The 14,949-nt window shown below is 37.1% G+C and overlaps 1 protein-coding gene across 1 annotated transcript in view; it reads left to right on the top strand.

Moving 5' to 3' along the window:
* THADA (THADA armadillo repeat containing) overlaps positions 1 to 14,949 on the top strand; it is a 169,653-nt gene that overhangs the window by 16,063 nt on the left and 138,641 nt on the right. The window contains exons 17-21 of the mRNA XM_068425082.1: positions 865 to 1,000; positions 1,339 to 1,475; positions 1,889 to 2,047; positions 3,236 to 3,393; positions 8,590 to 8,699. Coding sequence (XP_068281183.1) covers positions 865 to 1,000; positions 1,339 to 1,475; positions 1,889 to 2,047; positions 3,236 to 3,393; positions 8,590 to 8,699 — 700 coding nt within the window. The remainder of the gene's footprint in view (positions 1 to 864; positions 1,001 to 1,338; positions 1,476 to 1,888; positions 2,048 to 3,235; positions 3,394 to 8,589; positions 8,700 to 14,949) is intronic.

Raw genomic sequence — 14,949 nt, 5'->3', positions numbered from 1 at the left:
GGATGAAAGCTGAGAGGCTCTAGATCTGGCAGATTTGGCAAGTTCGTTAAACAGACTTCCTTCACCTTTTGTAATTTGCAATAAAACTAAAATCTTTAAATTAATTATTTGTAATGAAGCATTGGATATAATTTGTAGTAAACTCACTATTGTATACTTTTTTCTGTCATTATTGGCTTCTCTACGGATGCCTATTAATACTTTCTTTACAGGCAGTGCAATCATGGTTTTGAGACATGGTTGTGGCTGCAATAAATGAAGCAAATGCATGGGTAACCTCCTGTCTCATTGTTACAAAAGTATCTCCTGTTGTTAGTTATCCCTAGTACGTTATTTGGGTCTGTAATTAATTCTGATTCTGATATTGAGATGACATATGGTATAAATACAAATAAAGTAGACACATGTATCCATGAAAGTTGGGCAGTTCTTTAGTGGCTGATGTAAGATTCACATGTTTAACCAGAAACTTCCCATCTTTAATGTTCTGCTGAATTGTTTGTTGTATTATCCTGGCTCTAAGGGTGAAGTCTGACTTTCAGTATGTGGTAGGTAACTTCTTTTGACTTCATCATGAACTGTGGGATTGTCCCTGGCTATAGGATCTGGGCTGTTTGATTTGAATAGACAGACTAAACTGACTATAACAAACATTGCTGGAGTTCAGGTAACTGAAAATCAACAATAACTTTTATTTAAATGACAGAAGAGTGAAAAGTGTGAACAAGGAAATTGCTATGCATTTTCCATTGAATTGTTCTGCAAACAGGCTTTATTCACGTTTCTTTAAAGCAGATTTGTCTCTTAGAAAATACAATATAAGTATGTATGTATAATGCAAATCTGTACTTTTAAACATTTCAGTTATCAAGCTTTTGTTGGTGAATGTTGAAGAAGAAATATTTCAAGCTAAGAAGTCTCTGCTTCAAGCAGCAGCATCATTTCCAATGTATGGGAGAGTGCATTGTATAACTGGGGCTTTGCAGCAATTACCTTTTAAGTAAGTAAAACGTACTGCTAAATAGTAAGTCGTAACTCTGTACTTGAGCACAGTGGAACAGCTGCTCAGGAGAACATAAAAGTATACAGTGTTATTTGTAACGAAATCCAGTACCTGTGGCTTTTAAAACTCTTACCGGCTGCTGCACTGTTTGGCCAGCTGTTGGAGACTTCCTTTGTAGGTGTTAAACTCAGTCTTAGGACTTTTCAAACTGTACCCTATTTATAGTTTTCATGAATACTGTTGTGAAAGTGTTTGTAATTTCAGTTCTTTCTTTTAAATATAGGATTATTTTTAATCCATGTTGTGTTGTTTTTTGTTTGTGATTTTTTTTCAAGTAACTTGACATTGGTAGCTGAATGGAAGGAAATGGTGGCCAGACTCATTCTGATGTCATACAAACTCTCTGCTGTAGTATCACCAGTAGTGCAGAGCTCATCACCAGAGGGTCTTATTCCAATGGATAGTGATTCAGGTAAACAAACAAACAAAACCCCAAAACAATTCTGTTAAAATCTGAAGCTCCTGAAGTTCTGTTTGTCTTACAGCGATTCAGAACCTAGAGCTAGCACTCCTCCCTTTCAGTTTCTCATTTTATGTCATAATCTTAAGCTACTCTATTAACTTCTGATAGAGGTTGTCTTGACTTGTGCACTAAAAAAACCCAAACATTTGCAGGTTGTGTTGTTGCATCTGTTTCAAAACAGCTGACTGTAAAGTCCAGTTTTCTTTGTTCCTTAATCCTCGTAATCACCATAGTTTTATATTTGTTTTTTAGTGCTAATAGCTTTCTTTTGTACTTACAGACCCAAAATGAATTACATTTATATAAAGAACTTTAAGTAAAAAACAAAACTATCTTAAATATTGCTCTTGTTTAATGTGTAGAAAGTGCAGGTCGTCTGCAGATGATTTTGCATGAGATACAACCACAGGACACGAATGATTATTTTATGCAAGCAAAAATTTTGAAAGAACACTGCAAAGTAGAGTCTGAAAAGCTGGCTGACCACCGGCCAATGGAAAATATTTGCACAGAAATGAGAGGTAAATCCAGTGCTGTATTAGTAACTAAATCAAGTTATTCTTTACAGAGCAGGCATTTTAAGTGGGTGATCAAAATTGGAAGTTACTTGCTCCATATAATGTTTCAGTTCTTCAATAAATCTGTCAGAAGCTAGTTCTTCATGGGTATGGTTTTAAAAACTAATTCGCTGTGTTTCTGGATGATTGTGTGTAATCTCTCTTGAAGCACAAGTGAAAATGAGTTGTTTTGATATCAGCCTAGACTCTACTGCATTACCTGCACTGGCCAGGTAATCTTTAACACCTTTTCTGTCAAGCAACGCTTTTAATGCATTTCTTGTTGAAAGGTGTTAGTGTGATTTCCCTCTCCAGTGTACACAAGACTAGTGGGGAATATGTTCATGCAATAAAACTTGTTGCATGAAATTACATAAGCAGAATCTTTGTTTGAAAGATTCCAGTGGTAAAATATTAGATGGTATTTGTCTGCTTTATGAATAGCAACTATGAAATTGAGCCTAACAGTGATAAAGAAATTGTAAACTTTGGCGTATTTAGTGTACACCAGCATAAATTTATGGAATATCTGTACATTTTAAAATTTAATAGTTTATGCAAGCTTTTAAAGTCTTAAATATTTGAACTTTCTTTCCTCACATATTTTTTCCTATGTTTAAAATAGTTTTGGTTGGGCCATATGTTCTGTTTCATGAAAAGAAGTCTGTAAATATGTTAAAGTGGCACAGTGGCCACCAGATGGGGATGTTGCATTAAAAACTTTGTCTTTGCCAGGCCTCTTCCCGTGGGGGCACCTGGATTAAAAACCAAGTAATGTACAGTGAGTGATGGATTGACGATTGCCATCGAGTTTGTTGCAGCCCAGCTCCAGAGTTGTAGATGTTTATATAGTTCAGTGTGCAGGTGAATATGAATTGTGACCAAAAGACCTCTACTCTTTAAAATAGCCATTTCCTGGTGACATGCTATACTGCTGCCTTTTCCAAGCAGAATGAAGTACAGTGAGTGTTCAGGAGTGGAAGCAATTAGGGTCAGCAGAACTGAATTGTCTTTTGGGTTAACAAGTGTAGAAGTTTTTTTCATAATTAATTGTGTTTTATAAGTAGATCAGGCTAAATGAAGTTTAAATTAGAAGTCTATGTCTGAGAACCTTGAGTTACAATAATACATTTGTTGATTTTTATTTTTTAGGTAAAGAAAGGCAAACATGTGACGTCACAGCCCAAATGGTTCTTGTATGTTGCTGGAGAAGCATGAAGGAAGTATCTCTGCTCTTAGGGACGCTGTGTAAACTTTTACCTTCACAGGCTGCATCTGAACCTTCAGATGGGCTGATTACTGTAGAACAGGTAGGGAAGTACTTTTTATTATAAAATCTTCACTTTCTGTGTGGGAAGGGAAGGCAGTTTTCTGAAAACTTTTTTTTCTTAAATCTACACTCTGTATGGGAAAAGTGTTTTTATTGCCATGTTCCCCTCATGGTTTTCTTGTTTTATTATACTTGGTTAACAGTCTACTTTTTTATAAAGTGGTATTCAGAATGCATAACCACAGTAGTAACAGATAAGTGAAGAAATTATTATACATAGCTAACAAACTGAGGGAATACCTATTCTAATTGTATTGGGTTATTTATAAGATATGTGCTGTATTCAGGGATACCAATGCTTATATATATGTATTGGTATATATTAGGCATTAATAGAGTTGCTAAAAATCTTCTAAACTGACTTCATATTCAAAGTGTCTTTTGTTTCATTTTGAACCGTAGATGTTGGGATTTTGCTTAAAGATCTTCATTAATTGAACTTCACAGTCAGTAATTCTGAAACTCAAACATGCTGACTAGTCATAGTCTTATCCTACATTGGAGATTGAATTATGAATAACTTGTATGTTATATGACTCTCTTTTCCCTCCATTTTTTTTTTTTAATTTAGGAGATCAGAAATGTTAATATGCCATCTGGGTCTCCAGTAGAATGTTGAGTGCAGTGTTTACAAGAAATTAGATTACCACAGGCATTTATTTGGGAAATATTTTGTGTTTATTAAATTTCTGTTTTTAGTTGATGACTTTTTCATTTCCATATGGTTTCAACAAAACCAGTCTCTACATGGAAGATTGAAATATGCAAGACATACTACTTTTTGAACTCTTTTTCTTCCCAACAGAAGAATACTTACTTTAGTTTTTCTTTAGGTGTTAGAACTTTCTGTCATAAAATAAATAATAGTATAATGTACTGCAGATCTTATTTCTTATGTTATCTAATGTTGTGGTGCAGTGGAAATAATGTTAGTATCTTTATTCTTGCATTGTCTCTAGCCTTCACATTTTCATCTGGTTAACAGCTGTGCCTGTATTGTTGCAGAGGTCTGGAGGGCAGATGAGAGAACAGATATGCATTTCCACCATTATGTTCCTTAATCTGCTCCAAGTCAAAAAGGAATTGGTATTTTTAGCATGAGTCAGCTCTAACTGTAGCATCTTCATTTAGAAAGCAGATATTAGTAGTTGTCCTTTCAGAAATGATATGTTATTAAGCAATGTATTTTCTTTTCCTATAGATGCCTCCTTAGATTCTTTATGCTTCTGACGTTTTCCTGTAAAGTAGAATGTCTGCATTCTAATTCGAAGAATGCTAATTGATGAGGAGTCAGTTTGAAATCCTGATTTTCCTCGGGCTTGTAAGGAAATACACAAGGAAATACAATTTGGCTGAATGTTTCACAAATATAGGAAAAAGCGTGGGCATTTTCTCTGCGCTTTTGTAACTGGCATTACCTTATTGCACATAAAAAAGAAAAAGAGGGGATTTCATCATAAATCACTAGAAATGTCAATACCAGAACTGCTGTGGCTTCAGGCTGTTATTAAACACTCTTCAGTGTTGGGAAATAAGAAAATTGTATTTTGGTATCTTATGCATGTAGAGATTTCCTTACAAGTTCCCCATTTCTTTCTTTATTGTGGAAGTATTAAAAGAGATTTAAGAATACAGAGGGGGGGAAACTTGAGAGAAGCCTTGATCATATTGCCTTGAGTCAGGGCTAAGTAATTGTTGAGAAAAATCTAGTACCACGACTTTGCCATTCTGTGTCATCCTGTTGAAAAGCCTTCCTCATCTTGTACCTTGCTTCATGTCTAGGTCAGTAACTGTGTTAAATTCTACCTTATGGGATCAGGGTTATTGTCGCAGTTTATTCACACAAAAGATCATAGTGAGTGTTGAATTTGCACAGTCTTGATTATTTTTTCCCCCTTTTTTTAATTGAACATGCACATGAAAAAAGAATGTCTTTCAGTGCTAGTCTACATTAAGAAATGGCACAGCAGAACTGTGCTTCTTGGTAGGCAGTGGTGATAGCCAGCTGCTCATAGCACTAATTCTTGATTCCTATTTATAGCTCTTAACGCTGTCTGTTGTGATGTGTACCTGTGCAGGGGAAGTTGGCAGAGGGACAGCTCTTGTTTGATACTTTTTTTTTGTCACTGGAAGTTAGGACAATATCAAATTTATGCTTTCCTTGTCTTTTGAATAAGAGATTGCGTTTGCATGGTATTTAAATGCCACAGTGCACACTGACACTTTATAACATCTTCAGCTCCTTGGTGTGGAGATATGTGTATAGAGGAGTCTCAAAATACTGTACTTGAATTGGCAGTCTTCAAAGCCTAAGCCATTTTGTGATGGCTGCTTTGCCTTTTAAAGTGGACATAGGAAGTGCCCCGTATATCTGCAGAAATCTCTCTATTCAAATACATATCCTACCTTTCATTCTTCATCTGACCCAGAAAGTCCAGAGGTGTCAGACACAAGGCTTTGCCTGCTAAGACAATCAATACAAACAGTTTCATGTCCTGGTAACCACCACGTAATCAACAAAATGATACCTAACGAAGACTGTGTGTTTATTTTGTCGTATGACCTGCAAATCATGAGACTGCTCAAAACCTGGAGGAACTTTTAGCTCTTCCTCAAGCTCCTGTTTATCTCGCCTATGAATTTTTAAGACGATTTTGGGAGATAAACTTTTGGGAACTGCATACCAAAGTGGGAAAAGAAACAGGCAGCAGAAGTAAAGACTTAGTACTGTCACAATGCCAGGGGTTCTGCTTGTCTTAACCCAGTGAAGAGAGCTGATCTGAACCATTGTGGTGGAACACTGAAGTACACAGAAGACTTTCAAGTACTGACAACCCTCAGCACTTGTTACTTATTTGTGCCACCGGTGCACAAGTGTGACTCCCATTACTGATTTGGAGTTTGTTCTCTTCAAGGAAGAATTTAAAACAAACAAACAAAAACCACAAACCCACCAAAAACCAGCCTCCCCCTGGTTCTTAATGTAATCAGTCTATCTCCTCTGGAGTTCAGTATGGTTGGCCATAGTTCACTGGCTACTAGTTGTTTCTACGTCTGAGATGTTTTTGCAGTCCTTTATGGGTTTAAAGCTGTCCTCTCCTAGCAGTTTGAAAAAAACATCCTCTAAAATGTAGGACCCTACTTTAGTGGCATTTTATTGCCAGGAAAATGAGATATTGCGGGACAAATGTACCAACTGTTTCTCAGAGCACTTTTAGAACCTCTTGTGCAGAATTTATATCTTGAATACTGAGATTCTTGGTCTTAGCAGCAAGCATGGCCCTGCAAATTGTTGATTGTTGCATTAGTAAGACTAACCTGTTGTACTCTAGGTTTTTGGCCAAGATGATCAAATGTATTTAAGATATTTGCTCCTCACTCCATATTTGAATATTTCAACTTGAACTGGGGTGTTATTTTCTGTGCAAGCAGAGTTGGGAGGGTTACCTTTTCTTACAGTTGCTGTGGCTCTTTATAATGTTATAGAGAATGTGAATTCCTTGACTTGTTCTCCATCCTGACATATGAAGTACTGGTTTTATGACACAGGGAAGCTGGATGCTTATGGATGGCATGATGCTATTAGATAAGAATCCATATTTACGCACTTGACTCGGGATCAGTCCTATGTCATTTGCAAGAACTGAGTTATGGCAGTGCTGCTTCTTCAAACTCTAGCCTATGAGTGGAAGTGATATATCAGAGTTCAATTTGAAGTAAGCTTCTAATTAGTGTGGTGGTTGGAAAAAGCTCAGAAATATAAATAGTAAAGTTGAAAGTTACGTGACCAAAAAAAAAATCCATATGAATTATTCTGACAGCGTAAGGATGGTGGTGGAACAGGACAGTAGTGTGATTTGCCTGTGTTTGGTTTTCTTGGTTTGGTTTTGTTTACACACCTGGAGAGCTGGTCTGTCCGTGGGTCAGTTCTGAAAAAAAGGGCACTTACTCCTGCTTCTGGGCTAGAAAGCTGAAACCCTGTAGGTACATAAGCTGGCTTAAAATCCACTCAAAAGAAATAACTGTTTTAGCTCAAATATCTCCAATTATTGTTTGTTTCATATTAGGCGGGTTTTAGCTGCAGGAAGTAATAAGCAGACTTAGTCTCCAATTTTTTTCTAATTATTGCAATCACATTGCTTGGGTAATGTGAATTACTTAACAGTAGGGTGGAAAACTATATGTAGCTAGATATGACATTAACTGACATCTTAATTACTTCTCAGACTATTGAAGTATGTTATTTTATAAATAACAGAATTTTATAAGAAACTTAACATGATTTTATGCTTCATTTTATGTAAAAACTTTGAAGAACTTTTTTCTGAAGAACTCTTAGAAAATATTCCTGAAGAAAATTCTGCGTAGTAGAATGCAGTATGTGCTGTGTGTTTAAACAAAATATATTGGAAGTTTGATTTAGGCCTTGAAAGTTGATGACAATTAGAAAAAGAATAAAAAGCATCTCTTTTTGTAGAATGAGATTGTGTAGAATCGTAAGCTTCCAAACAGCTTTAAAGACTTGGTATCCTGGTAGAGCTCTAGAAAGTAGCTATTGATACATGTTTAGATATAGCATTGAGCTTTTTCAGAGTTTTAAATGCAGTCTTATTACTACATACAGACAAAATCTTCTTTATTTAAAAATTGTTTCTAGTAGTGAAAAGCAATTATGCAGAATCCTAGAACCTTAAAAATAGCTAAAGTAGATTTGTTTCCATTTAGCATATTTTTTAAAGTTTAAATTTCTTTTTTGGATATTTTTGTAGTTGTTTGTTTCTGCTGTTATGATTTAGTAGATTTTCTTTGGGATTTTAGGTAAGAGTGAAGGCAAACAAGAAGAATTCTAAGTTTGTTTCCTCTGAAAATCAGGGTTGTCCCATTCTTTCCTTATAACCTGAGTGTATTCCTCTTGGACAAATAGCTACTTTTATGTCCTTTATATTTTTGGAATTTTTTAAGGACATAGCACTACCTCTTTAACCTGAAAAATGAGTATAGTATTTGTTATCATTAAAGTAAGTGCTTTCTTATGATAGGACTTACGAGGTGCTTTTTGCTTTTGCTGGTGGCCTTTTCAACCAGGGAAGGATTGCGGCTTTTAGTTGCAGAAGTATCTTGCATATATAAATGAATTGTCTAGATACGATTTCAAATAGCTTTTTTTCTTTTTTAGGTGAAAAATATTGGAGACTACTTTAAACATCATCTGCTTCAATCAAGGCACAGGGGTGCATTTGAATTAGCATACGCTGGATTTGTTCAGCTTACAGAAATGCTTTCCAGGTAGAAAATGGGCAACTTACTATGTTTTTAATATCATAATTTTACCAAAATGTGGCATCGATCCTGAAACTGGCTGTGCAAGCAGATCCTTGATTTCATGTGGATTTTATTAGAGTTTGGTGCAGGCATGATTATGACATTAGTTACTTGACGTCTGTGACTTTGGACTACATTACTTACGGTTAGAGATGGTGCTTAGGCAGTGAAAGACGATACAGACATTTAATGCTTGCTGCATTTTTCTCCATTTCTGGCATGTGAGTTTACTGAACAGCTCTCAAAAGCTCTTGGGAAAAGCGGGAGTGTAGAATTCTCTCCCCCCCACCCCCACTTCCCCAGCCCTTTATGAAAATGAATGCCAGACTTTTTGTTTTCAGCCAGGATGTTTTCCTGGAAACTTTTATTACTTGTCATCAAGTTGTGTATTCTGACATTTGGAAGACTACCTGGCAGTGCATCACATGATGTGATATACAGTATTTTTTTTATTTTCCCCTTGTAACTTTATACTTTCCTAGAAGAACTAAATGAGCAGAATTGTCCAGAGGTCTGGGCAAGAGTGTTGGAATTTCCATTACATGCTTAGTTACCTGTTTCAAGTGTTGGTAATGTTTCTTTGTGATATACAGTGATTATATCATACCTAGTTTTTAATAAGACAAATCAAAATGTCCACTGACTTTGTGGGTTTTGGTGGGGTTTGTTTAATGTAGTTCCTGGAAAGACCAGTCAGATTTTCAGTTTGAAGTACATGTATTTTCACACCGTACCAGGTTAAGTAACCCGTGTTCCGCTTTTGCCCCAGATAGGCCAATTTGAGGCACTGATCTGTTTCTGTTTATTTTGGGGGGTGCAGAGGAAGGAAGGGGGGATAATTTTGTTTGTTTGTTTGTTTTTAAAGTAAAAATAAATCTGGTGATGGAAACAGTTTTGATGTTTTTAGTACAGACCAGCTGCCTGACCAGGTTCACTTTGTGTCCCCTCAGTTAGTTTTCCCAACAGAACTGAGGAGTTGCTCTCTGGTATGGGATGTTGGTGGGGTAGCTGCGTATAGGTACCAGCACTGCTACAGAAATTGGTATTTGACACGTTATGGCCTTCGTTCTGTATGCCAATGAGGTGTTAAGCTGTAAGCCACGGTTCTGTCAGTGATGTAGCTGTAGAAGGTACATTACTTCCTTTTATGTGCTAGAAATCAAGTTGGTCTGAGTAGTTTGTTGAGAGCTCACACAACCTTACTTTACGCTTGATTATTTACTCAAAAAGGAAAAAAAGGAACCAATGCGTGATGCTCTTGCTTATCTTTTTGCCTATCTATATGCATTATGTACATTTGTGTAAATGTTGGGTTCTTTTTCTATACTATGAAAACTTGTTTCAGGAAGTTTTAAGGTGATGCCTCAGATGATCGCCCGATGGCACCCTTTGTGCTGGCTTTGTATTAACTTCTCTACTGGGCTACATCTTTTCTATTTTCAGTGCTGTGATTGAGAGAGCAGCTCCTACAGTGAGTGAGAAAAAACTTGCCAAGATGAGTGACTGGAAACATCATGGGCAACAGTTGAGGTGGTCCCACTTACCTGGGCAGCTTTCTAGAGTAGTGGTTATACTGTCACATCAATTAGTGAATCTAGTTTGAATGGGCTACAGAGCAGACATTTTATACTTTTGATTTTTCTAGGTCAGGTACAAAACATTGTTCTGCTGTCTGCTGCATACTTCTGGCTGCTGTTTATAGATACTTTAGCACACTATGCACCATTTCATTCAGTCTCCTGAATCGGATGCTGCACTTGTAATAGTTTTTTTTTTTTTTTAAAAAAAAAGCAACCCCCATTTCAAGAGCAAAAACCTTCCTTCTTTTTAGTGCTTCTCTTGCACATCTCTGACATCAATAACTTAAGACTTTTTGTATTGTTATCTAAACTTAGTTTAGTATGTGAAACTTACTTTTTCCCAAAGGCAGAAATAAGTTCAGGTAACAAAATATTAACGAGTTAAGGCAGTGATGTTCTTTTGAGACATACAGAGACAAATTAAAACGTGTTGTGCAAATAGCTAATATTTTCATGTCAGGCAGCATTTCTTTGAATGTTCATTAAATTAATATAGTATTCCAAATAAAGTAAGCTGTTAACAGTATAGAATGCGTAGAAACAAATGCTGAATATGGAAGGATGTTATACCTAGGTATGTTGGATGTGAGTAAAAACGTGTTGATTTAAAAACATCCATGGTTAAGTTGTACCATCTACTTCAGTTTCAAAGGATTTATTCAGAGCAACGCTGTTTTAAAAAAAAAGAAAAAAGGGCCTTTTACTACCACCAGCCTTCTTGAGGGGAGAAAGGAGGTGATCCAAACATGTACAGCCCCACTAGTCTGATCTTAGTCAATATGCAGGACTATGTAGAACAAACTTTGTCAGAAAGGCAAACTAAAAAGCAGAAAATACTGAAAAACATGCAAAATGTGCTATCAGTTTATAGCAGACTCTCTACATGGCAGACTAGCTGTTTTTCTTTGATTTTCAGTTTTTAAGTTTCTTTTACAAGCTGAGGCAGAGTAGAGCAAATCTACCCAGACTTCAGGGGAGCTCTTATTATGTTTGTTCCTTCTCCCTTTTTCTGCTGTTGTATTTAATGGAGCACAATCCACTTAAGAGCAGCTTTATATAGTGTTGTAAAATGAAGAGCCAATCTGAAAAGAACTCTGCTTCTCTGGCAGTTACTAAAACATTAAGCAGTACATATGTATCATAAAAAAAAAAAAAAAAAGAGGCACTTAAATATAAGTAGTTTTCCTCTTCTGAATTAACAGTTCTCCAAAACAGTTTTTTGATGATACATGCTGCTTAGCATTTTTAAAGCTAAGATATTTCAACTAGAGCAAGTATTCCTTTGGGAAAAAACAGTTTACAAGAACCAGAGAGCAGCTCTGTGGAAATATATTTGCTTCAATGAACGAAGATATTTGCCAGGAAATATGAGTCTCAAGGCTAATATTAGTATTTAAAATGAAGGAGAAAGGAGACTGATACCAGAATAGCCAATGACTCTTTGGTTTGGTTCTCCTGGGATATGAGGAATATCTTGGGACTCTTCTCTAAAATGGGCAAGTTAAGTCTTTGGGCAAATACAGTTGCCCTACAGGTCTGTTGAGTGTCCTGGAGTCTTTCCATTTACTCTGCTGCAGCTGAGGGGTCCATTCTGCAAGTAAATCCAAACTGGCCTACCTCTCTCCATAGCTGCCAGGCTCATGGACAGTCTTGAAGCGTGTGTACCAGAATCTATATTAATTTACTGCTGCATCCACAGATAGCAGAGGAGAAAACATTTGTCTGGGGCAGCTTATAGTAACGTACAGCTTAAACATGATACCTTGTTGAACAGAATTGAACTCAAGACCTACAGAAGAATCCTTGACGCTTTAATTCATTCTCTCTCTAAGACCCAGTGAAAAATCTGTCCCTAAGACTTTGTCACGTGCCTTTCCCTTGCTTTTATGAAAAGCTGCAGTTGAACATGGTCCTTCGCTTTTATAGTCAAATATTTTCTTAAAACTATATGCTGGAATATATACCATCTGAGCTCGCTTATAGCTATACAACCCTTAAATACCAGTCTTTATAAGAACCAAGAGTAGACTTCTTTCTAGACAGAGCAATGGTATTCAGACCTGTCTGAGTTAGTGGTGAAAGAAAAATCTTTCCCCCACAGAGATTTCTTATGAACCTGATGAAATTTGATCTCTGTCTTGACATTTGGATGTAAATCGCTGAGTCTGCTCTAAGTAACGCAAGTTACCATTCTTCCTTTTCCGTGTTCATATTCCTTCTGGGGGTGTAATGCTCCCTTTGTTGTGCCTGCATAATATTGTCTGTGGCTGCACCTTCAGAAAATCATACAGTTACCAAACAAGCAACATTCATATCAATGAAATAATCAATGTTTTTTTTTAAAAAATATTTTCCTGTCAAAGGCCCTGAGAAATTACAAAAGCTCATCTGGTCCGATAATGTGGTGTTAGGGAAAGTACCTGGAAGCCTCTAGGCATCTGTTTTTAAACTTGAATCTTCTGTAATCCTTAAAAATACCCAAACAATTTCTCTGTTCCAAGTGGTGTTTTGCTTTTATTTTATTTAGTGAAGCTTTTCTGAGAGATCAAGTAGAATATAAAGATTTCTGGAAATCTCAAAATCATGGTGTTGCATAGCTATGGCTGTAGTGCTTTGCTTCACTAAAGCTGCAGAATGCAAGGGGAAGGTTTGGGAAGAGTTATGTCATACAGCACAATGTGTTTATTTAGGAATAATGTCTTTTGAACATTTTTAGATGTTCAAATTGGAGCTTAAATTAAACTCGGTGAACACAGTTTTATGTATATGCAACAAGTTAGGACCATATCATAGTTTTGTGGTAAACTATAATGATAAAGAAAAACCCTGCTTTGGTTTTAAAAATGTTTAATCCAGTATCAGTGGAGATTATTCATCTGTACCTAGTCAGTGTCTGATCTTCTGTAATGTTTCTCTTGGGGAACTGGGAGTAGACTGTCCTAATCCTTTGCAGTAAACTCTGCTTCTGACTCATTTTGTTGCTCTGAAGTGACTGTAGCTCTGCCTTCCCAGGCCCCTACAGTCTGCTACGAAGACTGCTTGTAAAATTTAAAAATAATTGATGGTCTTTCTAGTGAAATGTACTAGTGTTGTCACTAACTTTTCAGCAAAAGTGTAATCACAGATATGAAGGAAAGAGTCTAAAATGGAGACAAATAAACTGGGGGGAAAAAACTGTTCTTATGTATTGTGATGCCTGTAGGGTAGGGAAGTACACTACGTAATGAAGTACAATATACAATGTTAATCACAGAATCATAGAATAGTTTGGATTGGAAGGGACCTTTAAAGGTTGTCTAGTCCAACCCCCCTGCAGTGAGCAAGGACATCTTCAACTAGATCAGATTGCTCAGAGCCCCGTCCAACCTGACCTGGAATGTTTCCAGGGATGGGACATCTACCACCTCTCTGGGCAACCTGTTCAAATGTCTCACCATGCTCATTGTAAGAGATTTCTTCCTTCTATGTAGTTGAAATCTACCCCCTTTTAGTTTAAAACCGTTACCCCTTGTCCTATCACTACATGGGTTTGTAAAAAGTCTCTCTCCAGCTTTCCTGTAGGCCCCTTTAAGGTACTGAAAGGCTGCAATAAGGTCCCCCCGGAGCCTTCTCTTCTCTAGGCTGAATAACCCCAGCTCTCGCAGCCTGTCTTCGTAGGAGGGGTGCTCCAGCCCTCTGATCATCTTCGTGGCCCTCCTCTAGACTCGCTCCAACAGCTCCATGTCCTCCTTATGTTGGGAGCCCCAGAGCTGGACACAGTACTCTAGGTGGGGTCTCACCAGAGCAGAGTAGAGGGGTAGAATCACCTCCCTTGACCTGCTGGCCACGCTGCTTTTGATGCAGCCCAGGATACGGTTGGCATTCTGGGCTGAGGCACTGCTCAGTTCAAAGACATGTTAATTTTTAAGTCTCTTCATATTTTCCCCCTCATTTCTTTTCCTGCTTGGTGAAAGAGAGAGATAGGGGTAATGATATTGTCTCTCTGAAATTTTGAGTCCACCCAAGGTTCTCTCTGCTCTGCTTTACTGCTAGAGAAACCTCAAAACAGCACCTATATAATTTGGAAAATTTTGCTTCATTTAGAGCAGGTGCTATAAAAAGGAGGATCCAAGTGGAGGGACTTCATAGTTTCAGAGGAGTTGCTTTTAAAAGTAGATGTTTTCCAGGGTGACTTATGCCTTGAATAGTAACGTGTTTCTGAGGCTAGATTCTTGTCTCCTTGTTTGTCTGAGAAGTGCTGGGCAGTATGGAGACTAGCTTTATAAAGAATAGGAATCACACTACTTATGTGAAAAAGAATACTACTACAGGTCTATTGAGAGAGGAAAAATGGTGAAAGAAACCCCCTTTTTTCCCAGATAGGGACTGATTACAGTGATTGGAAACACTGAATTCTGGATACACCCATGTAGAAAATGCTTCTGGTTGTGTGAAGTTTATGCCACAAACCACTGACATTAAGGAGGGCCAAATTCAAGGTAGACCCTTTGTTCTCAACACACCAATAATTTTGGATAGGAGAAAATACAGCCATATGAGTTAGGGAGAGGGCTTTAACTTTGGATTGCCAAGCTGTTTGAACTCATTGATACTGACCACAGAAAGGGTTTTGGGCATGTATGAAATTGTTATAA

The sequence above is a fragment of the Nyctibius grandis genome, chromosome 1 (assembly GCF_013368605.1).
Source record: "Nyctibius grandis isolate bNycGra1 chromosome 1, bNycGra1.pri, whole genome shotgun sequence".
NCBI lineage: Eukaryota > Metazoa > Chordata > Aves > Nyctibiiformes > Nyctibiidae > Nyctibius > Nyctibius grandis.
Note: the sequence above shows the minus strand (reverse complement) of the source record. Positions and strands in the feature narration are given on the sequence as shown.